At 41.3% G+C, this 27319-nt stretch overlaps 3 protein-coding genes across 3 annotated transcripts in view; 1 reads left to right on the top strand and 2 right to left on the bottom strand.

Moving 5' to 3' along the window:
• Arfip (ADP ribosylation factor interacting protein arfaptin) overlaps positions 1-27319 on the bottom strand; it is a 122163-nt gene that overhangs the window by 10488 nt on the left and 84356 nt on the right. The gene's annotated exons all lie outside the window — the stretch shown is intronic.
• Positions 277-5841, top strand: Cpap3-d (cuticular protein analogous to peritrophins 3-D). Its single transcript, XM_076899368.1, has 5 exons — positions 277-440; positions 2524-2742; positions 3954-4221; positions 5258-5392; positions 5511-5841. The coding sequence occupies exons 1-5, from the start codon at positions 383-385 to the stop codon at positions 5524-5526; spliced, it is 696 nt and encodes a 231-aa protein (XP_076755483.1). The 5' UTR covers positions 277-382; the 3' UTR covers positions 5527-5841.
• On the bottom strand, positions 7545-21304 carry LOC143426224 (peritrophin-1). The gene is made up of 3 exons (XM_076899496.1): positions 20863-21304; positions 9549-9959; positions 7545-8083 (listed from the first exon to the last, which is right to left on the bottom strand). The coding sequence occupies exons 1-3, from the start codon at positions 20912-20914 to the stop codon at positions 7773-7775; spliced, it is 774 nt and encodes a 257-aa protein (XP_076755611.1). The 5' UTR covers positions 20915-21304; the 3' UTR covers positions 7545-7772.

The raw sequence follows: 27319 nt of genomic DNA, 5'->3' as shown, positions 1-27319 counted from the left end.
TGAAAGGCGTACAAGTAAACATTTATTACAATCGCTCTCCCCGTTGCCGCGTCTAAAAACATTCCTCGATCGATCTACCAAAATTCCATCCATTTTTCCCCCCCCGTTCCCCTCTCCCTATCCTACTGAATTCCCGTCGATTCTCCGATCGAACGATCGAAGTTTTGGCGTGCACGCTCGGCTCCGCTCGCTTCGCCGAGGCCGCACGATCGCCGCTGGAAATCGAACCATGGAACCAACCATCGAGCCTGGTGGGGTAACGAGAGAGCAAGTGTGCAGAGTACCGAGCAAGTGAAGGGAGAAGCTCTCTGTCCCGAAGTCGATAACGAAGTGTCCAGTAGTCAGAGTCGACCCGAGTGGCGGATCAGACCGAGCGAGCACTATGATCGAGGACCGGAGGAGCGTGACCTTATTGGCCCTGGTGGCTTTTCTCGCCTCCGGTGAGTTTCTTCGCTCTTTTTCTTCCTTTTCTCGCCGTTTCTACCGCGACTAAGAACCGACCCGGCCGGCTTCGCCGCGTTTCATAGACCTCTCCTCGTCCCCTCCCCTTCGAGCGTTCTACGTGGGCTGCGTGCATGCTCGATGACCCGCGCGATGCGTCTCGCGAGGCGCATCGAACGTTCTCCGGGCTGCATTCCAGCAGGCGTATCCGCGTCTGGTCCCGGTCGTTCCCCGCGTTACGACACCCACGTCGTACAATTTCAATAGCTTTCACCCGGGTTCGACCGCCTCCTCTCGCCATATGGTTACGTCGCCGCGACCTATGATATAATGGCGGAGTCTGTCTAGCGGGCCTCGCGACGCCTTCTTTTATGTTATTCCGAAATCCATCCGCCGTATCGACGGCCAACATCTAACCGAGCCTGGATTATCCATCGACACGCGCTACGCGAGAATCGTCCACCGCGCGTCCCTCCTCTTACTTTTTTTTTTTCCTTCCCTCGCGCGTTGTTTCTTCCTGAACAGCGTCGTGTATTTTCGTTGGACGCGATTCTATGTGTCTCCTTTGTCTTTCGCGCCTTGGGGATTTCAGAGGTTCGAGAGGTTTCTGGGTCCAATTAGAGAGGCCGTTCGGATCGCGGTGGTTTTGGTACCGCTGGTGATGAATCTTCTCACGGAGTCATCGAATATCATGGATATTCATGTGGTTATTAGGCGTTAATGGATGGGTTATTGTTTCGTTAAACAACTTCCTGATTATGAGGCGAATATGTAGGAATTTTATTGCATCTTCGTTGCGTTTATCTATTGTCTAATGTGTTGCCAACTGTATGCATGTTTGCTGTGGAACTGCAGTTCAGAACGTACGAGGGTACAGAACTATAATATAGATTAGAATATATTTGAAGGATTCTAGTAGAGTTAATTTGATTAAATATCGGTCTCGCGATGTCTGAAGTAAGTCTAGTTAGGTTGAATCCATTTCTCGTGTCTGTTTCTTTCAACGGCAACGAATAGTTTAAATTCACGTGATCAATTCTACTGTTAAAATATGCAAGTTTCTCTTTATAGTCGGAGCTGGTTTATTTCTTGCCTCCAGGTTCTTGTCCTTAGTCTGCGTATCCTTTCTATCGTGACTGTCGCCGACGTTAGAAACCTTCTTGCGCTACCTCAGCTATTTTCAATCTTTTCCGCGTCTCTCCTGATTATTTCTCCGCGCAAAGGAGTCCGTCCCCGCTTTCCATTCGGCGATACAGGAATATTTTCACTCCGCAATACGCGAACGTGATTCTTTTTTCATTACTGTACTCCGTCATGCACATCGAAACCACGAAACTTCGCCATTCCGATTGATCGTCCGTTTACGATTCAAGATCCACTATACTTGTGACCTTGATTCGTTTCCTCCGTCATTTCTTTCTCTAAGGATGACTATTGTACTAGTCGTATGTCTATACTTTTCCAAGATGATTTGCAAATTTCTTCTTCTCCTTCTTATTTCCTATTTTAAGGTCAATTATTTACCCATCTAACTTTGCTATATTCTGACTTCATAGCTTTACATTTTAATAATTCCTTATTGCGTACTACGTTACGTTCGAATGAACGCGTTGAATTTAATAATGGTAGAAAGTATATTGTAATTTATACAAGCGCTAACATAAATATAATAGAAAAATTTAGTTAAATTTATTATCAATTATTTGTCGATTAATTATTGAGTATCGTACAAGAGAAATACGAAGACGATTAATCATTCTGGCCCTACTCGCTCCTCTAACAGAAACGTACAACGTGGTTGACCAGTCGGAGGATTTATCTACTGGCACGGCTGTCCAAACGAGGCCTAGCCCTAACCACTACGTGTATACAATGTCGAGGATAATAAATTGTATTCTTCGTTTCAATAGCCAGTGCTAATTTACATTACAGTTCCATTTAGGTAAATGTAGCGTTCGTGCTACACGGTGGAACGACGAGAAATTCTTTTCTTATTTGTTGAAACGACTTTGTAGAGAATATAGATTATCGTACGGTATTATAGTCGACGGACGAAATTAATGGCGAACGTTTTGCGCGCAGTCGAAGCGGGTGCACTTTTAGGGGCGCCACCCTGCCCGGATCCACACGGCGTCCACGCGTACGCCCACCCCGAAAGCTGCAACGCCTTCTTCCTCTGCACGAACGGCACCCTGACCCTCGAGTACTGCGAGAACGGATTGCTCTTCGACGGCCACGGCGCCGTCTACCACCATTGCAACTATCACTGGGCCGTAAATTGCGGAGATCGCAAGGCTGAGCGTAAGTATCGCGTTACGCTCCCAATAATCGCGGCAATGTCATAACGATACGCGTATACGAGATACGCGTGAAGGTTTCTCCTTCCAGCTGAGTCTATTATTAATTTCTTACAATATACGTATCGGATCGTAACGTTGGCTAACGAAAAATTATTATTCCACGCGATTAAAGAAGTCTAACGCGCGTCGTAATGTCGAAGGAAGCTCGCCATCTTTAATGTTTGCAGGTTGAGCTTTTTTTTATACTATAAACTTTTTTCTACGAGCGCATTCAGACACATTCACGTAACAGGTCCGAGGAGAAACACGGGGTGTAGGAAATATTCGCGCAAGAAGTGAATGTTGCGTAACACCATACTTTCGGTAACAATTTATTACGTTTTACTCGGTCACGTCAATGCCATTCATCATAAAGACCTACCAGCAAATTATCTCGAACGTTGCAACATCTTTTTGTGCGTACGTCCTTAAGATCGGTAAAAGTCGAGCAATTTACCTCGCCCAAATTGTCGAGCGATTCAACCATCAATTCTCTTTTTACCAGTCAACTTTTAATCGCACATATCTGTCATCAAATCACGTGTAAAAGGTATGGAAAATCAAAAGACATTAATTAAAACTATCACGTGTGACGCGCATGTAATATTAGTCTTTCACTAGTAAACTTGATTTCCTATAAATTGTAATAAGTTCTAGCTAATAAAATTCAGATGAATAATTTGTTGCTACACATGCAACGCTATTGTACCATTAAACAAATTGCAAATAATTCAACAGTCATCGTTACAGAATTTCGGATACTTTGTCGCATATTGATGTATCCAAAGATTAGCTAAAAAAAATACCAACGGATACTCTGTCGCATATTGATGTATCCAAAGATTAGCTAAAAAAAATACCAACGGATACTTTGTCGCACGTGAGATATCCAAAGATTAGCTAAAACAAATAGTACGGATACTTTGTCGCACGTGAGATATACAAAGATTAGCTAAAAGAATACCATGAATACTTTGTCGCACATGAAATATCCAAAAATTAGCTAAAAAGTACTATGGATACTTTGTCGCACGTGAGATATACAAAGATTAGCTAAAAGAATACCACGAATACTTTGTCGTACGTGAAATATCGAAAGATTAGCTAAAAAAAAAAGTACCAAACAGGTATAAATGTACATTGCACCGTTGAAACGTGAGTAAAAATGTTTAGTGGAGCCTGTGAGCAGCCCCGGCTGCGAATACCAATTCGGCCTGTATCCCGCGACCGACGCGTGCAGCACCACTTACATCAGATGCGCCCACGGGCATCCGGAGGAGGCGCACTGCGACCCAGGATTGGTTTACGAAGCGAAGAGCCACAACTGCGTCTGGCCTGATCAACTGCTGCCCTACTGTAACCCCGAGGAAATAGTCGGTTTCAAGTGCCCCCACAAAGTGCCTTCCCACAGCGCGGCCGCTAAATTCTGGCCCTACCCGCGGTAAGTGCCACCCCCTCTGTTCTTTATCAAACGATCCTCGCGATTGTTTCCGCGTTATTTATATAGACACCCCGTGAATTTATTCGACGCGTGACGGATAGAGGCGCATGGGCGTTGAATACGAACAATGGCTGGTTTATTGCATCGTACACAATATGCATTATTTAGATTGTCATGCAGAGAAGTCTAGCTTTTGGGGCTCAATTGTTTTCCAATGACGACGCGAAATTTTTAGAATTAAATTATTATTATCTCGCGTGCAGACTAAGATGTTTGCACGGTCAATTTGAAATTTTTAATTATCGATGAAATAATATTTAGCTTTCTCGTTACTCAATTTCTCTAAATGATTTTCGCAGACCCCGTAATTTATGTTCGTAGAACGAGATCAGGTAAATGACAATTTCAGAAGCTATTGTCCCATAAAAACTAATTCGCGTATGCTCGCTCCAGGGAAAAAGTAAATATGTAACTGTTCGCTCGTAAAGAACAAGCAGGTAAAAAAACAAACCCCTCGAGAGCCGGGAGACCTTTCCCCTTAAGCTTTTAGTATCGCCGGAGGAGGATTTGCTGATTAAACGAGTTATTGCACGCCGGCTAGGCCCTTAAAAGTAAAAGAAGCCCAAGTTCTTAAATATCCGCCGGTAAATTGGCGGTAAATTAAAAAACCGGTCCGCCTTCTTGCTCTCGAAGGTACGAGTCAAAGGATACCCGCTAATTCACTTTTACCATTTTATCCGCGTTAATCGAGATTGTGCCGGCACTTCTTTCGGTTACATTACAACCGCGACAAGAACAATCTTCGTTTACAGTGCTCTTCGTTCAGTCGATAATACAGAGAAGTATGCAAAATTGTATGCGATGGTACCGCAGTATCCTCGTTTCATTTTTATAAAACAATGATAAATTTGTTCACACCGCGAATAAAATTTAAAATTAACAAAAGTATGCAAGTTCGATTGCAAAGTTAAGTTAAGCAAAGAAGTTGAATGTAAAAATCGACTCGTATGTTTACTGAAGAGCACGTATTTTTTAGATTCCCCGTACCTGGAGACTGTGGCAGGCTGATTACCTGCGTCGACGGCCATCCACGATTGCTTACGTGCGGTGATGGAAAACTTTTCGATTCCGCCAGCTTGAGCTGCTTGGAGCCGCACGATCTGCCCCACTGGTACGTGGCAAAATTCAAAATCGTTACCTATATCAACTATCGTTTTATCGTTTCACTCGTGAACGGTGAAACGAGCGATACAAACGCCACGAACCTAACGTTTCCTGTTCTGTTTCAGCGCCAATCATCTCTGAGTTGTATAGGAACGTCAGTGATCACGAGAATCGAATTTGCAAGAGCCCATCGGTCGAATTATCAAATCTAAAATTCTTCGGCTGTCCGCGAAGCAACATCGTCCCCTACGATCGACAATTCAATTGCTAATTGAGAAAAATTAGGAAACAACATTAACGAAATGATGGCGGGTAACTCTTCCCCATCGACGCGAGAAATATAATACTGATTGTTCTCTGCGGTTCTATATACATGATACATGATAATTAGAAACAAGTAGATCCGTCGGTATTTATTCTAAAATAAAATGATATTCAATTTTATCGTCTGTCCAATCCGTTGTCCAATTAATTTATCCGTCGTCGGATAAATCCCTCTAGTTCTTGCAAATCGCTTTATCCCTGATTCGATACGAATTATATTAAATCTAGCACGATTGTTTGTATCTAACCTTACAAGACTAATACAGTGTGATATAATTTTGTTACTCTTAATTGTCATCTACTATTCTATTGCAGAATAACTCCTTAGAATAACTTTTGTCAAGGGTAGAGTAGACACCCCTCTGTATTCAAGTCAAATGTTTAAACAGATCATTACATAAAATCGATCAAATCTAGATAAATTAGCATTTTCTGCTAAATATCAAAAAGAATAAAATAAATACTCGACGAAATTTTCTAGTCGAACTAATGCAAATATTGGTATTTCAGGATGAAAGACAGGAAAACACGTAGTTGAAATTATATACACAACAAGTAGGACGGTATACGCAACAAGCAACCGAATAAAAATGTGCTCGTGCGTACAAAAAATATACATCGTACACTTTATTTCAACGAGTCTACATTCGTACAGGTGTGAACGTATTCGGCAGACATTTACAAAGTTAAGTCAAGAGAGAAGGGAGGTGAGGGAGAATGGCTAGAAGAAAATATTTACACTTCGACTAAAAGAATGACAGAGAACGGATGGTGAGGGTAGCTTAACAGTAATTAAGAGCGTACAATCGAACGGTGTTCTTTACCTATATATCCTTTCAACTTACAATTAGACGTACGTGCGTGAAGAATTATCGACCAACGATTACCTCGATTACGAAAGAGGAGGGAAAAGGAAAACTGAAGATAACAACGGATTAGAAAAGATGGATAAGAATATCTGACACTTCTAATGCGAAGTGATAGCTGCATACTCTGTGACGAAGCGGTGAATACACATAAAGAAATTTGATTTAACCCCTTGCCTCGTTTGTCGTTGTCTGCTTGAAATATTGCGATACTGTGCATCATTTTTATCGGATAATCCTCAGTCTTGAAACTGAACACACGATTATAGTTAAAATCGAACTGTATTAGAAATATATGATATACGTGCGATATATCTTTTTGTTTGAAACGAGTCGCGACTCGAGATTAGAAGGCAAGGGGTTAACAACGCTGCTTGCTTCCGTTGCGATTTGTTCCATCGAGGAGAGCCGCTCGACCGATTGCAAAATCGGCGAATTCACGTCTCTTGGCCGTAACAGCGACCCAGATTTCCATGCGGCTCGAAACTTCCGAATTTTCGCTCCATGCGAATCATTTTTACCCAATCGTGGCCCTCAGGCTGCGCTCCTGTTTGTGTTACGTGTAACGTGCGAACATTTTGCGAAACTTTCGATCACGGTCACGTGCAACCTGCAATTTACTCGAGCACGTTTCATTCTTTTTTTCTCGAATGTTTTAAACACACGAAGCTGTCAGATGTTGGTTACGATCATCTTTGAATTCTGATCTTTGAAGTTGAAAATCCAGCAAAGTAAATTATAGCAAAGGTGATTTAAAGAACAACATTTTAGTTACGTTAAATTTGATAGTTCAGTACGATTTAAAATTTTTGTCGGAAAAATCGTAAAGTGATAATTATTGAAACTTGCTTTCGCAATAGCAACAGAACAATTAAGTAAAGAATCAATTAATAACATAGATGCTTCTGGCTTCGCAATATTAAAAAAAAACAGAAATAAACCAAGCAACATCTCATCTCAAATTCGACAAAACAACCAGCTGTTACCAAAAATGTACACCACACTCCAGAGAGCAATCCATCTACCCACTCAGACGAAACGAAACAAAACCCAAAGAAACTCGTCGACGAATATCTAACGATCCTTCGTAGCACGTGGTTAAAAAATTCTGCAACGTGTTCCACGTTACAAGTCCGACACACACGGACGTGGTCGAAGGCCTAACGATTTGCAACGGACAATGTGTAGCCCGAGGATCTAATTTCTGGGACGAGCTCGAAGCGGAATAGGGAGTGCGCCAGCTGGTAGCGGCGGAACGCCAGGCGGGAGGTTCTCCTCCTCCGGTTCCTGTTCGTTTCGACCCTCCGGAAGTTCACCCTCGAGATTTGGCGGCGTCGTGGGCACGTCGCAGTCCTCTGTGGGCGGCACCACGCACCTCAGCGACCTTCGATCGAACACCAGCATCGCGGGACATCTCTGTAGCCGCGGATACCCGCCTTGACACTGCCAGTAGCGGTTGCAGGACTTGCCAAGGGGCACGTTTCCGTTCGCGTCGTCGTTGCACAGAGCTGCCGAGGATTTCATTCACGCGTTACAGGAGACTGGTTCGAGATTTGTCTCAGTTGGCTGGTTGGTTTTTAAAATCTTACCGTGTACTTTGTGGTAGGAATGTTAATTTTTGCGTGCAACGGGTTTGAGCGCTTTGTTATCGTTTTTGAAACACGTGCGATGTCTTGTTGGATTATAAATTGCCATTGGTGGGGTAGAATCTTGCGATATTCTCATGCACTTATTTCTTAACTTATTAATCTTCGAAAATGAGATTGGTAGGAGGTGGTTTGAAAAGCTTATGTTTGGTATCTCTAATAATTTTTGCATGTTAGTGTACGAAGAGGTTTAGGTTTGTATTACTTAATGTGTAAAGTTGTTAAAGATGTGCAGGTTACTTTAATCGAAGCAGTTACCAATACTAAATCGAACAGAAATGAAAGAAATGTATTCGTTCGCACGAATCTGGATGCTGTGCAAGAAGTCAGCAGGAAAGTTCTTGGACAAAGAGCGAGGATGCAAATAATATCCCAGGGTTGCTACTGCTTTTTTTTTGCGACTGCTTTACGAGTTTGCCGCGATGAATGAGACTTTTCGACCGTCAACTTGCCAGGCAGCGCGGTTACAAGTCGAGACGACGCGTGGGGCAGACGAAGGCGCGACGAGTGCTCACTCCGAATGCTAATTAACCGGCCGCCTCTTTTTCCTCGGGGAGGCCACTGACATCGACCGTAGCCTCCGCCTGGCGATCGTAGAAGGAGAAAGAACCAAAGCCAGGAGCATATTGCACAGGCGCACGTGTGCGTTCTCGTACACGGCCGCTTTCGAAAGTGAGAATAGTCGCGAACGTTGCCCCTGGCGATGTGCGACGCGTTCTACGAGCGACGAGTGGAGGAGGACCAGCAAAGACCCCGCGGCGATTCCACGAACAGGAAATTTCGTGTCCTCTCGCGGATTTCGTAATGAGCGACGTGAAATTTAGCATTCGATCATAGCGTTCCGCGAATGCACACGTGCGATTAGAATGACGATCGAGGTGCAGCGTATATGGGATTAGATTAAGCTGTTTAAGACGCAAAGCTGTTAGCAAGCGAATTAGTCCACGTGTGATCGTTTCTAAAAGGGACTGAAGAAGAAATTCTTCTATTTACAAATTAAGACTGCGTGGATGATCTTAAACTTTGGTAAAAAAAAGTCGATATCGTCTAAACATTCAAAACGTGTTACTAATCAATAATGAATCAAGGTAAATCAATAATGAGGGGTTCAGGGGAATCAGGTAATCAATAATGAAAAACGGAATTGTTGTAAGATGATACTACTCGTACTCATGCGTTATCATGCAACTAAGAAGGCAACTTCACCACCAATCCATTCGCGATGCTAATCGATAACGAAAAACGAAATTGTTGTAAGATAATACTACTCGTAAATCTGTCGAGGTATGACCCAAGGTTACATTACAGACACGCAGAAATTACTCACGGTGCTTCTGGCATCCTTCGACATTTTCTGGCCAATCGCAGGACCTGGCTCTCTCGTTGTACAGTAGCCCACCGATGCACAGCTGTTCGGTGGCGGTGCCGTTCCAGCAGGTCCAATACCTCGTGCACGACGTCTCGTGGCCGAAAATGCCGTAAAGCCAGTCGCAGTGCTCAGCTGGGATCGGCGGATTCGCTTGCCGTTTTCCATCGCAGTAGTTCGCTCTCCACGGATAATCGCAGCCCTCGGTCACGCCACGATGTTTACCAGCGAAAACGAGACCGTTTGGACAGTCGAACAACTCAGGGCGTCCGTTCACGCACTCCCAGTACCGATCGCAGTATTCAATATCGCCGACGACTCTGGATTTCGTTTGGCAGGGGTCTTCTTGCTGCTGTTTCTGGCCGTGCGATCCTGTGACAGAGCAAAGAAATGAGTAGAACGAGCTGTGAGACTCTGAAAGTCTACTGTAGGCGCGTGTAATGCTTGTAGCCTAGTAGTAGGCGCGGCTATGTAGTCAATCGTAGGTTTAGTTAGTCTTGTACTTTTGTATTTAATTTGAGGAAATTGTGGTGAAAAGGAAGGTTGTTAGGAAAGATAATTTAAGTAAGGAACATAGTAGATTTGAAATTACTCGTAAAAGTAATAGAAATTATCTGTTCCAATGGATTTTAGCCATTCGTGTTTGTAAGTTTGTCTTTTTTTTTGTGGGGGATAACGATCAGTTGTATTTATTAAGGAATGTATGATTCCATTTAATGAAACAGAGACGATATTGTACGTTTTTGTATCGAAACGGAATGAATTCATGCAAACATTACAACTATTTCTGGCATTTGTTATTGGTATGCAGAAGGCAACTCGAGCCAAGGTACTTTTCCCACCCTCCTCTCGAAAACCTGTAATCTTGAATCTAAAAACGATCGAACAAGAGTTATCTTGCAAAACGCCAGCAATGCGAGGAGAATGATAACTATTAGCCGCTAATGAATACCAATTACGAAACGTTTGGCGGCGAGTCAAACATTCCCAGCCCGTTATCGATCGTTAACATTGTCTGCCGTTGCATTCTTTTCCAGCCGAGCAGGAAATTACGCGTAATTCCCATTGAGAAGGCCAAGCGGCTCGCAACTAAATATCGAGTTGCGCGACAGCACGTTTGTCTTCTCTTCTTTCGATTCAGGAACACGTTCCCGCCGACCGTGAGGCATAGTAACACGATTTCTTGCCCGATCTGATCGAACGTTCGTGACTCATCGTTCGATGGTACATCGATTCCCCTTTTTCTCACAGCGGTCGTGCTTTCCGTTTACATTTCACACAGATGCGCTTAAATAGAAGCGAAATCTGCAACAACCGACGATGGGAAAATAACTACGATCGAACTTGTCAATAATCGAAATCCTTCTTATTCCTTCCTCGATATCAAATGGCAAAATTCGATTTGATAAAAAACAGAAAACTTAACTTACGCAACATGGACGGCTATTCTGTTGTTATTTATACCGCAATAATTCCTTTTCCAATGTCAGCGTCACAATGTGTTCATTAAGTCGCATCCACGTACATGGGAGACTTTTAATCAAAGATAAAGCTGGCTTCAGCGCGGTACGTGTCGCTGAATGCAACACGCCGTGTGATACTTTCCCGGATGCCCACTGTGGACCGAAAGGTGTTAACGTTTGTCGAAAGCGTTCTCTGGAGCCGTGCGAAAATTGCGATATAACCAGTACGAGTTATCCAGTAGCCAGTGGTGCGTCGACGAGATAGGAAACGCTTGATTAATAATTCCTTTTGCTACCACCAATCTTTTATACAATATTTCCACATTCACAACGCTACGTGCGTACACGAACCTCTTTTCCACATTACGCAAAGAAAATAACCTAATATAAACAAGCAAAGACTGTTAGAACTGGCATGTTCGAACACGAGCATAATATGTTACATTCAGAGACAAAAATAATATTCTTCGAGACGACTTCGACGTAAAATTCATTCACGTCTCGAGACCAAGTGATATTCTCCTTTCTGCGATTTCCTGCGATGGCATCAAACCGCGCAATCGTTCGACCACAGGGGGCGACACGCAGCAGTGGTTGCATCTCCGTTAATGGACGTAATTCGGTGTCCGTTGCACGAAGCGGGCCAGGCAAGCAGAAAAGTAAATAGTAAAATAAGGTGGGAAGGCAGCTCGTAGCTCGCTCCCAAGACGGCACGGTCCACAAGCGCGAGTGAAAGTGCCTAGCCTTGACTCGCAACCTTCAGCCAGCCCCCGTACCGTGCTCCATAAAATCGAACGTTCGATTCACCACGGCATCTCTATCTAATATCTCTTCTCATCCTTCATCGAGGATCTTGATTGGGACCAATGAAAAAGGGGAGACAGAAAATCGCACGCGATGGAAGACCGCGATTAGCGTTTCGCAACAGCGCCAAGTTCTTCTTGCTCTTCGAGAATATTCTTTTCTTCTTTTTTCTCTTTCGACGAATTCCTCTTCTTTAAATGTTGCAGTAAAGTCGTAGCGTTCGACGATCTTGGGGTGAAATTTGTAAGGGTGATTTCTTTTAATGTACGTTGCAAACCGTGTTCGCGAGGCTCGCTTAACGAAGCGGTTCTCAGAAAGTATCCCCGTGGCTAAGCGGCGCGTGACGCCCGCCAAGAAAGAAGTTGTTCGAAGTTACGACAGCGCGATACCTCGGGAGCAAAAGCAATTTAACTGCAAATTAGTTGCACAAAGTCAGTTAAGTGTACAATTACGCACGAATTTCTTACGTTGTCCTTAATTACCGTTTCGCGTTGTTTATCGCAATTCCACCTTACAATAGGATTTGATACAATTTTTGCCATCTGCTACGCCATTAAATGGTACCCGTGGTCCTTGGTGCATTCATGCGCCAATTTCTTATTTTCATTTTAATCGCTTATTAACCTCACTAGTTATTTCTCCATAGCCTTACGCCATAAACGATATTTTCTACTGAACGAACAATTAGCCTGAAAATTATATTTCCAATCGTTCCATCGCTTGGACCATTTCTACTCCCACAATTACTATTAATCGTTCGTGGTACTGTCTTGAGTCTGTGAAACGAAGTCCTCAGTTTCTACGTTTCACAGTAAATGTGTAATAAAGTTATAGTGTTAATCAACGACGATTTTCAGTTTCTATATTTCAAAGTAAGTAAGTCGCAATGTCCTATGCAACGAGATGGTTCTTCTCACTTTCAAGTAAGTTGTAATCTTCTATGCAACGCTATTGCGCTTCTCAGTTTCTACGATGCAAAGTAGATACGTTACAAAATTATATATGCTTTACAACGACGCTTTTGTTCCTCCTACACTTTAAAGTAAGTAAGTCGCAACGTCCTGTGCAACGAGATGGCTCTTCTCACTCTCTACGTTTCAGAGTGAAGAACGCCAGTTGGTCCCTCGTCGCCATCTTTTATCCTCGTTTCGGTTTCATTTCGTTTCGTCCTGCTCGATTTTCGGGCGGATCGTTTCATTGAGAGTGGATCGCCGGCCACGGTGTCCCTTTCACTTTTTCACGGAATGCAAAGGGACCAGAGAAAGATCGTATCGCGGGCTCTCGTATTAAAACCGCGATCACCGCCGGTGATTATGGCCGTCGAGGGGGTAGAGATACGTTCGGATGTGAGGGCGCCCTCAGGGCGCAGCACGCTCGGAATGGAACCGGCGGATTTGGAAACGGTTACTTTTCTCTCTCGTTTTGGTCTTTAAACGTGTTTCGCGGTGGGACGACGGTGGGCCAAAAATGGGCGGCTGAATGTCAAGGATACACGCGCGCGCCTCTACAAGGTACAAAACACGATTATTATTCCCGTAACATCTTATATTTGTCCGTAGATTACGACGATGCGGATTTATTATTACCGCGTTTTAAAATACCAAGACACTTGCTGATGCTATTTACGGTTGCACTCGCGTGTGTCACACTTTGGCCATTTTTATGAATTGCTGTTCAGTGATAGAAGAATGATAAATGGTACGATACCAAAAGTATGTCAAATATTTCACCTTTATGAGTAAAACATGAAATAAATGAATTAATTACGTTAGAATTGCAATATTTTATAGTTAGCTTCAATTTATGCTAGACGATGGTAATAATATTGCAGTAATTCAAACATATACAACACAACTTTCAAAGAATTCAAAAATTATTTACACTATTAATTCATACCAAATGGAGATCATTCATCACTTTCAGATTCGACTAAAAAGTGCTTGTATACATTGGTGTTAAAAGCGTTAAAGAAATATTACTGTAGCAACGTGAAAGAATTAACCAGCCGAGTCAACGATCGATAAATTACTTCGTGTTTCGACGCGCACACGATCCGGTGAAAATGGGAAATTCTGCGATCGCAGATTGATACGAACCTGCCGTGAGATCTATCGTGAGATCTCGCTTTCCTCCTATCTTTATTTATCAGCGGTGTTTCTGTACGTTAGAGCAACGAGGCAGGGTTTTTCGAGTAACGGGGATCGCATAGCTGAGGAAAAACGAGCGCAGCACGCCTTCGAGTATCCCATGCGCCTTTCCAAACGGGCCACAGCAGCCTTTCAGAACTCTAGAACGCTCGATAGAATGTTGCTCCTTGCGAATACGGCTGAATGCGACAATGCGAGCCTTAACCGTCGACGAGGATCGACTCTTCGCGTTGGAAAATTGCTCGCATCCAAACTTCTGAATGTTGCAGTTGAATATTACTTTCTCCTTGCACGTTTGCTACTTTTCTTGCCTAAATGTAGATGTATACTCAAAGTTTCTAACTTGAAATTAGCGAAGAATTAATAAAGTTAAAGGTAGATGGCACAATGCAACGATTATCGAGAATTCCGTGTACCACGCTTGAGCTATGCACAGAAAATTCAATTTCATTCGTAAGTGCAGTTGCGGATACACAATTCTAAGTTGCATTCACTGGAACGATAGTTTTTCGCGAATATCTCGAAAATCAAAAGAATTTAGCGGTTATATGTATAGGAAAAAGTTGTTCAGAACCACATCCTCCATAACATACTAAAAAATCACTGAAATCGGTAGGAAACATACTGCCCTAAACAATTATTCAGACTTGTTCTTAAAAAAGATTATAAGAACTGCGTTACTTTTTTTATATCTCTCGACTGATCTATTTTTCTAGTAAAAAAAGTGTTTAGAAGAGAAAGAATTGTCACTGAAATGCAGTTTTACTAAATTTCCAAATAACATTGGTAATTGTAATACCAGTTGACTTTGGACTTAACACGAGCGATCTGATCGTAGAAATTATACGCTGGAATAGGTGAAAATATTTTCCTAGCACAGAGGCAGTTGAAACATCGTCGCCTGTTTGCTTTGTAGGTGGACACATCCCTGGTTAGGCAGCTTGGTTATGCAACCGAGAACTCTTATTAGTAGTGTCGAGGCACCGAGGTACTTTCCCTTCCTTTACGACTCCTTCTAAAGAGCTAAGTGTTCACCGTAGGACGTCGGTTTACGCTTAACAATAACAATCGAAGGCGAAAGTGTTCCTACCGTGAAACTCGTAATTGTTTATGTCCCACAGACAACACGTGCAACTCCGCCACGAGCCATTAAGCTCATTTTTCTTCCTTTTACCCAATCTGATCCTCTTCTGGTATCTAACTCTCTCTCTCTCTACTTCATAGTCAGCTGCTTGTCGTTGAAAAAATTGATTTTTCCTTCGAATCAATAGTTTTTTGTAACGCGTAAATCTTATTTTTAACGCTTCGTATCTGTTCCCTCGTGTGTTCTTTATGAGTAGCTCGAGGATCCTTTCATTGAGTAACTTTTGTCAGTTCTTTCAATACTTAAAAAGTTGTTCTTTCAATACTTATCGCTTGTTCTATTTCTTCTTAAATTATACTAAGGGAAGAGAATACTAAATTCTCATCGAAATGAAAATAAATTGCTTCAACACTGGCAAAGACTTATTTTGCATCGAAAATATCTGATTTCGAATACTTCACGTTACATTGTACTTATTAAAAATACTAAAAAAAATCTAAAGCTTGTTAATAAAAGTCGAATTCCACTATGAAGGTATTTACAAGCTGCGTCTATAAGATGAACATTTCACAGTCGCTTCTGCATACTTTCCATCAGTGTAATTCTAAGGTCAAAATATGCAAATCTTGTCGCATCCACATACGAGTATCTTTAACGTCCACTTCATAAAAATCATTTCTTCTGAGTTTTCTTTCGCGCTGAAATGTCACCGCGCGCGTCGTTTCAGGAGCACGTCGAGACGAGCTGAGAAAATTGTCGAGGAAGAAGACGTCGTCTCAGAATCAAATGAAAACAGAATCAGCGATGCATAACTCTCTCGAGGCATGCGCGTACGCGCATGTCTACCAAGCGAAGGTATGCAACATCGATGGAGCGTTGCATCGTACGGGATAGTCCAGGAGAAAGGTCGATCCGTACGCTTTTCTACGCGAATTCTCTAAATCACCGCATCAGCCATAAGCGCGCCGCGGCTCGAGAGATTCGAGCACATTGGCGATTTCAAAACGAGTGAAATTTCGCCCGAGTAAATCAAGTTTTTATCGAAAACATTATTGCTCCGCTACGACTGGAAACTGTACGGCGACGGTGATAGAAAACGAAAGTTAGATATAATATGGCTCGTTCCTGTACGCGCTGTACGTGTTTGCCTAACTAAGTGCACTATTATTCTCACTTGGACTCGACTTTCCACTTCCAAAGGACCCTGCCTATTCTGTATCTAGAAAATCGAGTTTAAACTCATTCCAACTATTCACAGGCGAACCAATAGGGCACCGTATAATTTAAATGGGACTTTGAGCCTCGACTCCCTTCTACTCGCTCGATATTCCTTTACATATTTTCGAACAAGGACAGGTTAACGTCCAGCTGAAAAATGCGACGGGTCTGGTTATGCATGTAATCCTGACGCGTGCCAAACTGGCTCGAGAAAATTCCCTGTACAAGTAAAACTCGTTTCGCATTGCCGATTTCCAACCGGTTCTACTGTCGAAAGTCGAAATTTCATATTATCCGCGTCGAAACTGATTTTCGAAGACGAAATCAGATTTCTATTTGAACAGATTGAAAAAATGCCAGCGATGCAATTGCTGCAAAGATCATTATCAATCGTATTATCGTCCTCTTCTTTTCGAGGACGCTTTCAACGACGCGAAGAAGGTTAAGGAGGATATGGTGGATAACGAGAAATGCCGCTCGAAATCGGCTAAAAATCGTCAAAGGCGAAAAATATCGCTGCGATCGTGAACGTTGGTGCACGTTTTCACCTGGCTCCTTCCTGATCGTGGAAATAAACGAGCATCGACGGCCTTCCCGGGACCGATAGAGAGCGACGCGGTCGCGAACGGTTCGCCAGCCGCAGTCGCAGGCCCCACCTTTTAGCGTTCCTTCCGTAAAGTGCAACGTTCCATGTCAAAAGCCAGCTCGTGTAATAAACGTGTCGCAATCCAGCCGCCGTTTACGATACGCGACGCTTCCCCTTTCTTCTATTACGTCGTCGGCTCGCCTTTTTCATGTTCACTCTCCTTCTCTGCCATTTTTTCTTATTCCCTCCCCTCCGTCGAGTCCAACGGTACACGCTCGTGCGCGCAGCGCTTTTTAAGGCGATGGTTTTATACGATTTGAATTTTTCTTAAATACGTGATAAACATGTAATACACGTTTAAACGACGTTAATTTGTGCGGTTGATTTTTTTCGCCTGTGTTTTATGACTTTCCTTCTCGCATATCTCTTCGTTTTACCTGTTCTTGTGTAAAAACGACTTTCGTGTCTTTTTTCTGATACTCATGAATGTATACGACTGTTTATAAATGCATTTTTTCCTTCAGGTGTTAGTTTTTGCGAGTACGAGATCATTTTTGTACAATTACTTTCCTCAAAAATATTTTTAGCATTACTTACTTTAATTTCTTCTTTAAATTTATAAATACGCAATATATTAATTGATTCTTGCATTTTTGCTCATCGTGGATTGTACAAGAGACAAAAAAATCTTCCATCGCCTTCAGCACATATTACATTTCTATTATAGCAAAGCTAGCTGCAATTTATCTTGCTATTTTCTGTAAAAACATATCATATAATAACGTTATAGAATCCTAGAATACTCTGTGTAATTATCTCCCTTTACTTTCCCTTCATCTTGAAAATCTCGTGTTCATTTCACGTTCTAGCCGATCACATTCTCGTTATTATTCTTATTAATCACCAGTGAAGCAACTTCTTCACAGACCACAAGTAACCTAACGTAAATAACGTTAACGTAACATATAATACATTAACCAACGATAATTCGCAGAATGACCAGTTTCTCTGCAACAATTTCCCCACTTCTTACCCTCGGTCCGTTTTCCAGTAGCCTCCTTTTACTTCTTTTCCACACACGTATAATTTACTCATTTTTTTCCCCGTCCCGAGGTTACGCCGTCTCACGGAACGTTTTCTCCCTCTCGTCTCACCGTTTTTCCCAGCCAATCGGCTGTGTAATGGCGGTTTTTCTTTGGCCCGCGTCGGAACTTCCGGATCCTGAGCGTAACGCTGTGGTGCGCATGCGCGGCGAGACGATTTCCGGGAGAACGCGGCATTGGCCGGCCAGTTGAATTATCCAGGATCGTGGTCGGAGAATTTAATCGTGGAGGAAGGCAAACGAGAGTGGAAACCGGAATAAATAAGTAATTGGAGGAGCGCGCGGGACAAGAGTGGCCTCTCGAGAATAATTTCTATAATAAAATTGCACGCCACCGTAGAAAGTAGAGTCTCTTATGTAAAGCGTCGTTTGTGCGGATCGAAGCGAAATCGATGCGAGAGAAGATTAATCCTTTTTATATGCACCGCCTCGTTAAGTACGACTGCGAGGTCGCGGATCGTTCGCGATCTCTGATTTATTACACCAATTTTACCCTGCAACTAACTTTTTTTTTCATTTATTTTCTTACACTTGTATGCATTATACGTTTCGAATTTTTGTCCATCTTTATACTCATTAATGTAACATATCGATTAATATAAAAAGCTCCTTTAGACTATTCCTGAATGTGGTTTTACTTTGTTAGTAACTCGGCTGACTTATGGCCGATGCTTTTCACTAATAGTAAATTGCAGCAACTATTCTCAGTTCCTTGGAGTTACTCGTTCAATCGTTTCACATTTTCTAGTAGGAAATATTTTCTTTTAAATACCAAGGTTGAAGAAATATTAATACCAGCAATTTTCATGCATTGCCGCATTCTATAGTTTCGAAAGCAACATTTAAAAAACTGAACGCGACACCTTGGTTCTCGCAGGGTAAATAGTGACATAAGAATCGAACTCTGGGTTTGCAATTACGGTGGAGATGTTTTTTACTGTCGTAAGAAGTAGATTGTATCTAATAGAATTTTCGCTGGGCAGCAATTATGCGAGAGAAAGATGTCCGCTCGGCTCTTAACGAGCCGAGCCGGGGCCACAGGTGTTCTATTATAAGAATCGAATTGATGAGCAGCGTGTATCTTTGGTGCGAAGTGAAAGTATCGAAAAGCGTTTACCGTTCAAATGTTCAAACAGTGGTCAAGTATTTATTTAGAAGGAATTACGAAACGGGAAGTAGTTTTACTCGTGTTTCGCAACTGAAGACGCTAGACGCACGAGTGACATTTTACCACACAATTCTCCATGTGATTTCTATCGCTTTGTACGCTCATTACTCGTTACAAAGCGAAATCAGAATATTTGTTTTTCTTTAATTATCGTAGAATCAATAATCAATAATCCACGTCCTTTAAATAAACGAATAATTCCTTATTTTTAATTGTATTATGAAATTTTGGACGACAAATTTCAATTTTCCCTTATCGATCCACGATCTATTCTCGAAATGCGAACTTTCTTCGAAAAAGATCGAAATCACCGGTAATCTAACGATCTGCAGATGCAAAACGATTGAACGAGAGAAGGAAACAGAAAGAGTTAGAGAGAGATGTTCGTCTGGCTGAGCTACTTTCATATTTTCACTCCCGAGAAGCGGGAGAAAGTTCTCGAGATGTGTGAAACCCGGTGAATGGCCATCATTGTCTTACGAAGATGTGTGTAATAATTGTTAGAAGAGGTATCATTCCGCGAACTTACGGATACCATGCTAAACGATCGACGAGATTGTGCAAGAACGAAGAAAAAAAGTATATCGTGCGCAATAATGAACAAGGCGAAACAAGTAGCGATCGAAGGAATTACTGGTTGTCTCGTGCTAGTTTCTTTCCGTTCTGTTTATATTCAGCATATTTTCACGCCGCTGATAAAAAGACACAGCTAAACAGCTCAAGTAAATGCTTTAACTGATCATTACAATAGTCGCGACAAGCGAACCATCTGCGTCGAGAAATTAATTTGGCTCAGCGTAATTCGTTCCCTCGCGAGGCTAACGTGAAAGTGTGTCCTGTGGATTTGATGCGAAAATACATGGTTCGCGCGAGCTAATTGCACGGGGCTAATTAATCGGATCGCTCGTTGTGCAAATCTGCGGCGGTTTGACGCTCGCGTTGGACGTAACGGCGGACCAGGGCTCGATCCATCATCATTTAAAACGGGAGAGCGATCAGGAGGATGGTCGCCACGCGAAAGTAGGCCGACGCGTACTTTTTAGATCCAGCGGCTGCGAGAAACGCGCTCTCGTCTGATCACAGAAAGTCCGTTTTCACTTGCACTCGCGAGCGCACTCTGCGCGCGAGCTAACGCTTAAGTATCGATGCGCGTGCACGATTTCCTTTTAACAACTTCGAATGCTATTTCTACTTTTTTTTTCATTCGTCTCAATGTTAGACTATATCAAATAATTATACTTATACGCATGTTGGACACAGTAAACGGCGAATAAGTAACTAACAGATTGTACGAATAAATTAATTCGCAGCTCTCAAGCTCTACTCATACGTATCAGTGTCACTATAAACGTCAGTTCTCCAAAATCATCTAAATCCACGTTCACGTGGCCACGAAATCGACACCAAGTAACGCGGAAGCGTGACAATTTCGAACAACTCTCGTACGACGTTCATCGCCCACGCGAATATCCATTGCCAGTAAAATCTTCCGATTTATACAACCTCTGTACCTCTCTTAACGACGCGATAAAAATCGCGTAACGGTGAGGGTTCGCAGCGATCGACATCCAGGAAGGGTGGAGACGGTCGTAAAACGGGAACCGTGGGGTGCTCGCAAGGGCGGCCAGCGCTACCGTAGGGCGCGTAGGTGGCGTTGGCAGGAGGAATCGTGTAAAGTGTGAAAGAACAGCTGAAGGACTCACCGTGCGCGGCCAGGAACAGCAAGAGCAACGGGAGTGCCTGCGACGATAGCATTGCAGCGTGTACGGCCTTGGACGGGACCAGCAATTCGATCGTATCTGGTCAGATTTCGGGTCAGAGGGCGGCTGGTAGCATCCAAAAGTAGGGGCTGCTGCGGCGGATGAGCAAGGCGGCTGTTATGGGAACCGAAGAAGCTCGGCTGATGAGTTTTCGTGTCGAGACTGGTCACTGGGAGAGGCGTTTGGCTTCGTGTCTTATATGAGCTCCCCACTCTTCCGGCAGGTCCGATCTCTGCCGCATAGGAAGGCCTCCCAGGAGAACACACCTGGTTTCTTCTATCGGGGACTCCGGCGGCGGGCGCACTGCCGGCTATCCTCGACGACGATACTCGGGATAGATCGTTATCGAGCGTAGGAGAACAAAACGGTGATCGCGACTGATCGAGCGACCGGTGAGAAACGCTGTCCTTCGTCCTGGTTTGCGCGCGCCCAGCATTCCTTCAGGAGGATGGAACTTGATACCTGTGGACGGAACACAGAATTCATTAGTACCGAGAATTTGTGAAATTTAATTGATGACACATTATGGAAACTATTTATTTTTAGTCGATGTCGGTTCGAAGAATCGCTGTTGTGTCGTATCTTTCACTTGATAATGCGATTCGAGAAATAGATGCAGCTGACGTTTTGGTATTTCTTTGGTATACTGTAACTGGATATTGCTTGGGTAAAATATGGGTGGCATCGGAGGGATTCTGAAAACTGTTTGTCTATTCTGTGTTTACTATGATTTCTACTTAAAGCGTATAATTATTATTATATTAGATTATATATTCTCTTGCAATTTCATAATTTAAAGATTTGTGGCTGTTTTTATCTGGCTTGCATCTGTACTGCGTTTAAAAGTGGAAAATTTCAGCAGGACGACGTGTAACGTTATTGGGTTGTACTACTAGCGATGGGTCAAAGATCGACCGGATCGCCTCGAGTTTGTTTCACAAGTTGTTAAATTATTCGAGTATGTGGATTCTAATTAAAATTTTTTTAAATCTATTTATTTAGCAATTATCGAAGCAACTATTTTTGAATCTTATTAAACTATTTTTATACTGGAGGAAACTATTTCGTTTATGTATTCCATGCATTTAACACAGTTTTATTAGAACGAAAAAATGATTTTCTTCAACCAGTTGAAATTACATTAATTAATTGAATTAAAGTAAATTATAACATGTAAATGGACAGTTTAGGATTGTGGATATTTATAAATGTGGGAGATGGATAAATTTAAAATCGCTATAGCAAAACGCTATAAATAAATTGCTCAATGGTAGCTCTATGGTACAAGGCTAGATATAATAATGCAATGATGAGTGAAAACGATAAAATCTGCAAAGCATAAACACATCGATCCGTGTAAGTTTGAAATTACGTGGCGCTGTAAAGGGTTAAGGACACCAGTGGGTAAAAGATGGCAAACAGTTTCAATGAAACCATTGATTAATGGCATACCAGAAAACCTTATGAAACGTCTCGTTTCTGTCCAAGAATTTCCGCCTTTATCAATTCCTACTATTCAACGATATTTCACTTTACAATTTTCCATGCGAAGTATTACTTACGAGAAATTGATCAAAATTGATAACTATTTAACACAGTTGTCAAAAATGATTTTACTCCATTATTTAACAAACCAATGGAAGTAAAATCAATGGTCTCAAAATACAATTACTATACAAAAAGTTCTTTCTATTTATTTTATTATATAGTAACACTTCTCTATTATTGAATTTCTGAATAATCTAAAATTCCAAAGAATTGAAAATAGAAAAAAAAAGATATTTCGCGTAGAAAAATTGGGTTCAGCACGTTCAATGGCAGGAATAATCGGAACCGATCTAAATAATTGAGACCCGTGTTTCTTAACCGATTGTACGGGTGGTCGCAAAAATGACGATATCCGTTCGCGTTTGCAGCATTGTCGAAAAAAGACCTTCACGGTCTCTTTGACGGGTTCGAGACGCTTCGCGCGGTAACTCGCGGTGAAAATAGTGGTGAAACAGCGTTTGGATCACTGGATGAAATTTGCCGGCGTTTTTTCATCATTTTTTTTCTGCCTCGCGTTCTTTGTTGTCACGCTCGTTACTCTCTCAGATGGGCGCAGAAAAACGGCCTCGCGATGCGAAGGGAATTGAAAGTGACTTGATGAGATTCACTCTGTATGACTCACACTATACCATCTTGTAATTATCGGAACAATTTATTTCGCGTGTTTACCTTTCTTTGCCAGCCAGTAATTATTAGACTTATCGTACAGTTATTACACTATTATTATATTCTTTACCAATACATAATTACTAAAAATGCATGATTATCTTTTAGTCTATCTTTTGTAATAACAGCCTTCACGATGATCCTTTAATATATTTTTATATACCTTGAATTATTTCTTTGTAAAATTCAATATGCAATTAAAGATTCACGGTTCATTATTTTAATCAACGAAGAATGTATTTGTACTAATGCTCTAGCAAATTTTATAAATAATATCTTGATTGTCATCTTCTGCTATCAGATAATTGTAAAATCTTATTGTTTGTTTTTCTAAATAAAATGCGAACAATTCTGAATTCCACGATAGTGCGCAATTAAACAAACGCACAATTGATCGAATGATCGCGGTATTAATTAACAGATTTCTACTATCCAATTTCTAATCCCACATTATGCCATTGAAAGAGAACGCTCGTTAAACGTATCACAATCGCTGGCAATCGTCAGCCTAGTTCTCATTTGCGTCGTCAGGGTTTGTTTACAAACAGCAGGAAAGAAAGGGCTTTCTACAATTGAATATCTCTTTTTAAAGCGGCTCACAGCGATCTTCGAAGCCACTCGTCTCCTCGAGTCGCGTCCTCCATTCTGAGGTGCTCGTTGTGCAACTAACTGGATCGCATCGAGCACAGTTCTCGACGTCGTTATCGATTCCACGCGGACGAATAATAGAGCAGTTTCTCCTTCCACGAACATTCGTTCCTGTCCTTCGTCCCTTTCACCTCGATCGTCCGTCGATCGAATTTTACGCGGAATTTTGCGAGCCACAGGAACGTCTCTCGTCTTCGAGCGATTTCAACCCCGTTTGCGCTAGAAGATTCTTCAGCTTGGCTCGTATCGATCACTGAAAGTGCATCTCTTGGGTGCAGACATCTCCTGGATTTACTCTGCGTTCTTCGCACGCGATTCGAGGATTACAAAAGCCGATTTCCTTCCTGTTGGCTACTCGAAAGATCGAGATCGCTCGAAAACGAGAATAGTTTATCAGCGAACGTTTGTAATTAGAAAGCGAACGTACGAATGCGTAGCTCGAGAGATCAGTCGCGTTCAACGCTTTCGTGCGATCGAAACGTTTGTGTTTCGTCCAATTTATTTGAACGCGATCGCCGTACACTCGACTGGAAAATAAATTAATACACGACACCTCTTCAGCGACGATATTCGCGAAATATCGCAACAAGTATCAGGCGAAATTTTGATTTTTGATATTTTTTTATGGAATAGTTACTCGAAGCCTCTGCGCAGGTTGATTCTGACGTGTCGTAGGATTCGAGAATTGTTTAACACGTTGACGCAAATGACGTCTATAGCCGTCCGATCTTTGGCGATCTGTAGGCAAATGACGGCTATAACCGTCGTACATATCTTAATCAGTAAAAAAAGAACAGCGTTAGTACGAAGCGTATTAACATATACACTTGTTAATTATTGAGTAACACATCGAGAGAAAAAGTAATAGCATGCTAGATAGCATATTAGTTGTTTTTTTTTGAACAAATGACGATTATAGCCGTTGAAAGTTTTTTGGGAAAAATGTGATAATTTTCACTTCCAAACATACAACTTACACCAAAAACAATTGAAAATAAAAAGTGTTTCTGAGAGTAATCGTAAAATAAAAAATGTGCGTCAATGTGTTAATTCAGAAATCAACCGAGTGGATATGTAATAATAGGTCGTAGAAATCATCCTAGATGTGTTCAAGCGTTAACAACCGCCAACATGATTTCTAATTGACTCGTCTTCATGAATATTTAGATGAAACTATCGTTTAACATCGTAAATACAATGATTCGCTTAATTATAGCAATTTATTCAAAGTGATATCGCGACATCGTTAACCGTGTTCTCTATGTATAAACTACTTTACATTTTAATTGAGTTTAGAAGTTTAATGAATTACATAAATAAAAGGAAATTAAGCGGCGTTTCTATATAAAATTCAACTATAAAAATGAAAGTATCTGAAAGCGTCTAATATGAGTGTATAAAAATAGTCGTAAAAAGTTTAGCGTTACACATGCCTCGAAAAATTCCCCTTCTTCAACGTCCAAACTAACGATTCTTTACACAACTACCATAAATTATTATTACTTAAAATAGAAATTAAAATAATTTATAATTGAATCTAATTAATTTCAATGCATGCTTATTCATAATTTATCGATATCCAAAGTTATTTTAAATATGAGGAGAGTACAATACAGAGTCAAATATAATTTCTTTTTAATTTCTATATCAATATATAAGCGTTAATTGAGTGTAAAAAATAGTAGCCAAAATAATTTATAATTGAATCTAATTAATTTCAATGCATGCTTATTCGTAATTTATCTATATCCAAAGTTATTTTAAATATAAAGAGAGTACAATACAGAGTCAAATATAATTTCTTTTTAATTTCTATATCAATATATAAGCGTTAATTGAGTGTAAAACAATGATTGCTGGAACGTTAAAGAAACTATGAAAATCGTATCGCAGCAAGGTCTAAAAATAGGTGTCTGTCAACGAGGATAAACCCTGATGTAATAACGCGTGGGTATCAGCAAGGATATCTGCAACTTTCTCGTCTAAGCCGAATCTCGTGGCCGTTTTTCAATCGGCGAATTTGCATGGAAAAGAAAAAAGAGGAGGTTTCGTAAGCGGCCAAATCTACTTACTTCCCGGAAGAAGGAACACTCGATGCTCGGCGGAGAGTTTAACAAGGGTTCTCACCTTGTTCCCTTATGTAAGAGAACAGGAGGAACTAAGGACAGCTTGTTACCAGAGAAAGATTATCGCGATGCTCGGTGAGAATGGTCACAAGAGGAAACGAGACACCTAAGAATAAAACAATGCCCACCGTGTTTCGAAAGTCTCTCGCGGCGAGCGTTACACACCCCCCGTTCCTACCCTCGGTACAGAGCCTAACAATTACTCGTTACGCTCGTTAATTAATCGTGCTATCAATTGATCCGCAGAAACTGTGCGCGCACCACGTTCAAACTGGAACTGGATATCCTTACTTTGTAATAATTACGTAATTGCCAATTCTAGGTAATTGGGGTTGGATGCTCGCCAACTATGCGAACCATTTACGAATCGTTGCGTATTGTTGGAATTTTTGTTGCAATTTCTGTTAATGGAAGATACCTTGATCACTAAACTTTTTTTTATTTGAATGTCACACTTGAAAGTTGAGTATGATATAATGTAGGAAAGAGTAACAATGTTTGGTAGGAATAATATAGTTGGAGATTTTACGAAAGTAAATTACTTATAATTTTAGTTTAAGTGGTTTAAGTGCACGTAAACTGTTTCTTCTTATTAATCTCTTGCAGTTCAATAGTTTTTCTTATTACTTCTGTTACGTTCATTCTTTAATACATGTAAACTACTTGCTTGATACCCAAGAAACTTAATCAAAAAAAGAATACAAAATTTACTATTTTCTTCATAAATTTACGTTTGTTAATGTTATAAAATTGTTTTTTTCCAAAAATCAATGTAAACGTACGTCCATTGGTATGCGCCTGGTGATAGGCAACTTTTAAGCGTTCAAGTAAATCAGGTTCCAAATGTTCTAATTGAACGAAATTGATTCAACAAATGTTTCTCATGTGCTATAATAATTTATATTGACCTTAATATATAAATTTCTTTACCAAGGGAAACATATTTTCTAAAATAAAAATTTTGTATACTATATTACATTTATGCAAACTCGATAAGTCGATCCTTGATAGTGCCTCGTCACAGAAATTGCAATTGTTACAAATGTACAGTGGCGACATTTTATCGTGAATTTCATTACAAGATTCAGCACGCGACGACAGATTAATGGAGGGACACCCTGTTATCGGGACCGGTCGACAAAGAGGCGAATGATTTAAGAAGATCATCGCATTAAGAGAACATTTTAATCAGATGGACACAGTGTTGCATTTCGTTCGTGTCTTTCTTTCTGAAAGTGTGATGCAATGAGAGATTTAATCGATACGCTACTTCTTTTTATTATTCCAGCAATCATAAACGAGACACTTTTCTCTCACGTCAGAAAAATTGACTCAGAATGAAATCAAGGAAAGTTTCTTTAAGTTTAGATTTGATACGAATCCTTGTTGTTAAACGAAACTTTTTTACACTC

Source organism: Xylocopa sonorina, chromosome 8 (genome assembly GCF_050948175.1).
Source record: "Xylocopa sonorina isolate GNS202 chromosome 8, iyXylSono1_principal, whole genome shotgun sequence".
NCBI classification, from domain to species: domain Eukaryota; kingdom Metazoa; phylum Arthropoda; class Insecta; order Hymenoptera; family Apidae; genus Xylocopa; species Xylocopa sonorina.
Note: the sequence above shows the minus strand (reverse complement) of the source record. Positions and strands in the feature narration are given on the sequence as shown.

Coding starts and splice junctions, on each gene's coding strand:
- Cpap3-d (XM_076899368.1), top strand. CDS start 383: ATGATCGAGGACCGGAGGAGCGTGACCTTATTGGCCCTGGTGGCTTTT. Junction 441..2,523: donor GGTGGCTTTTCTCGCCTCCG/GTGAGTTTCTTC, acceptor TTTTGCGCGCAG/TCGAAGCGGGTGCACTTTTA. Junction 4,222..5,257: donor AAATTCTGGCCCTACCCGCG/GTAAGTGCCACC, acceptor CGTATTTTTTAG/ATTCCCCGTACCTGGAGACT.
- LOC143426224 (XM_076899496.1), bottom strand. CDS start 20,914: ATGCTATCGTCGCAGGCACTCCCGTTGCTCTTGCTGTTCCTGGCCGCG. Junction 9,960..20,862: donor GCTGTTCCTGGCCGCGCACG/GTGAGTCCTTCA, acceptor GCTCTGTCACAG/GATCGCACGGCCAGAAACAG. Junction 8,084..9,548: donor CGAAGGATGCCAGAAGCACC/GTGAGTAATTTC, acceptor AATCCTCGGCAG/CTCTGTGCAACGACGACGCG.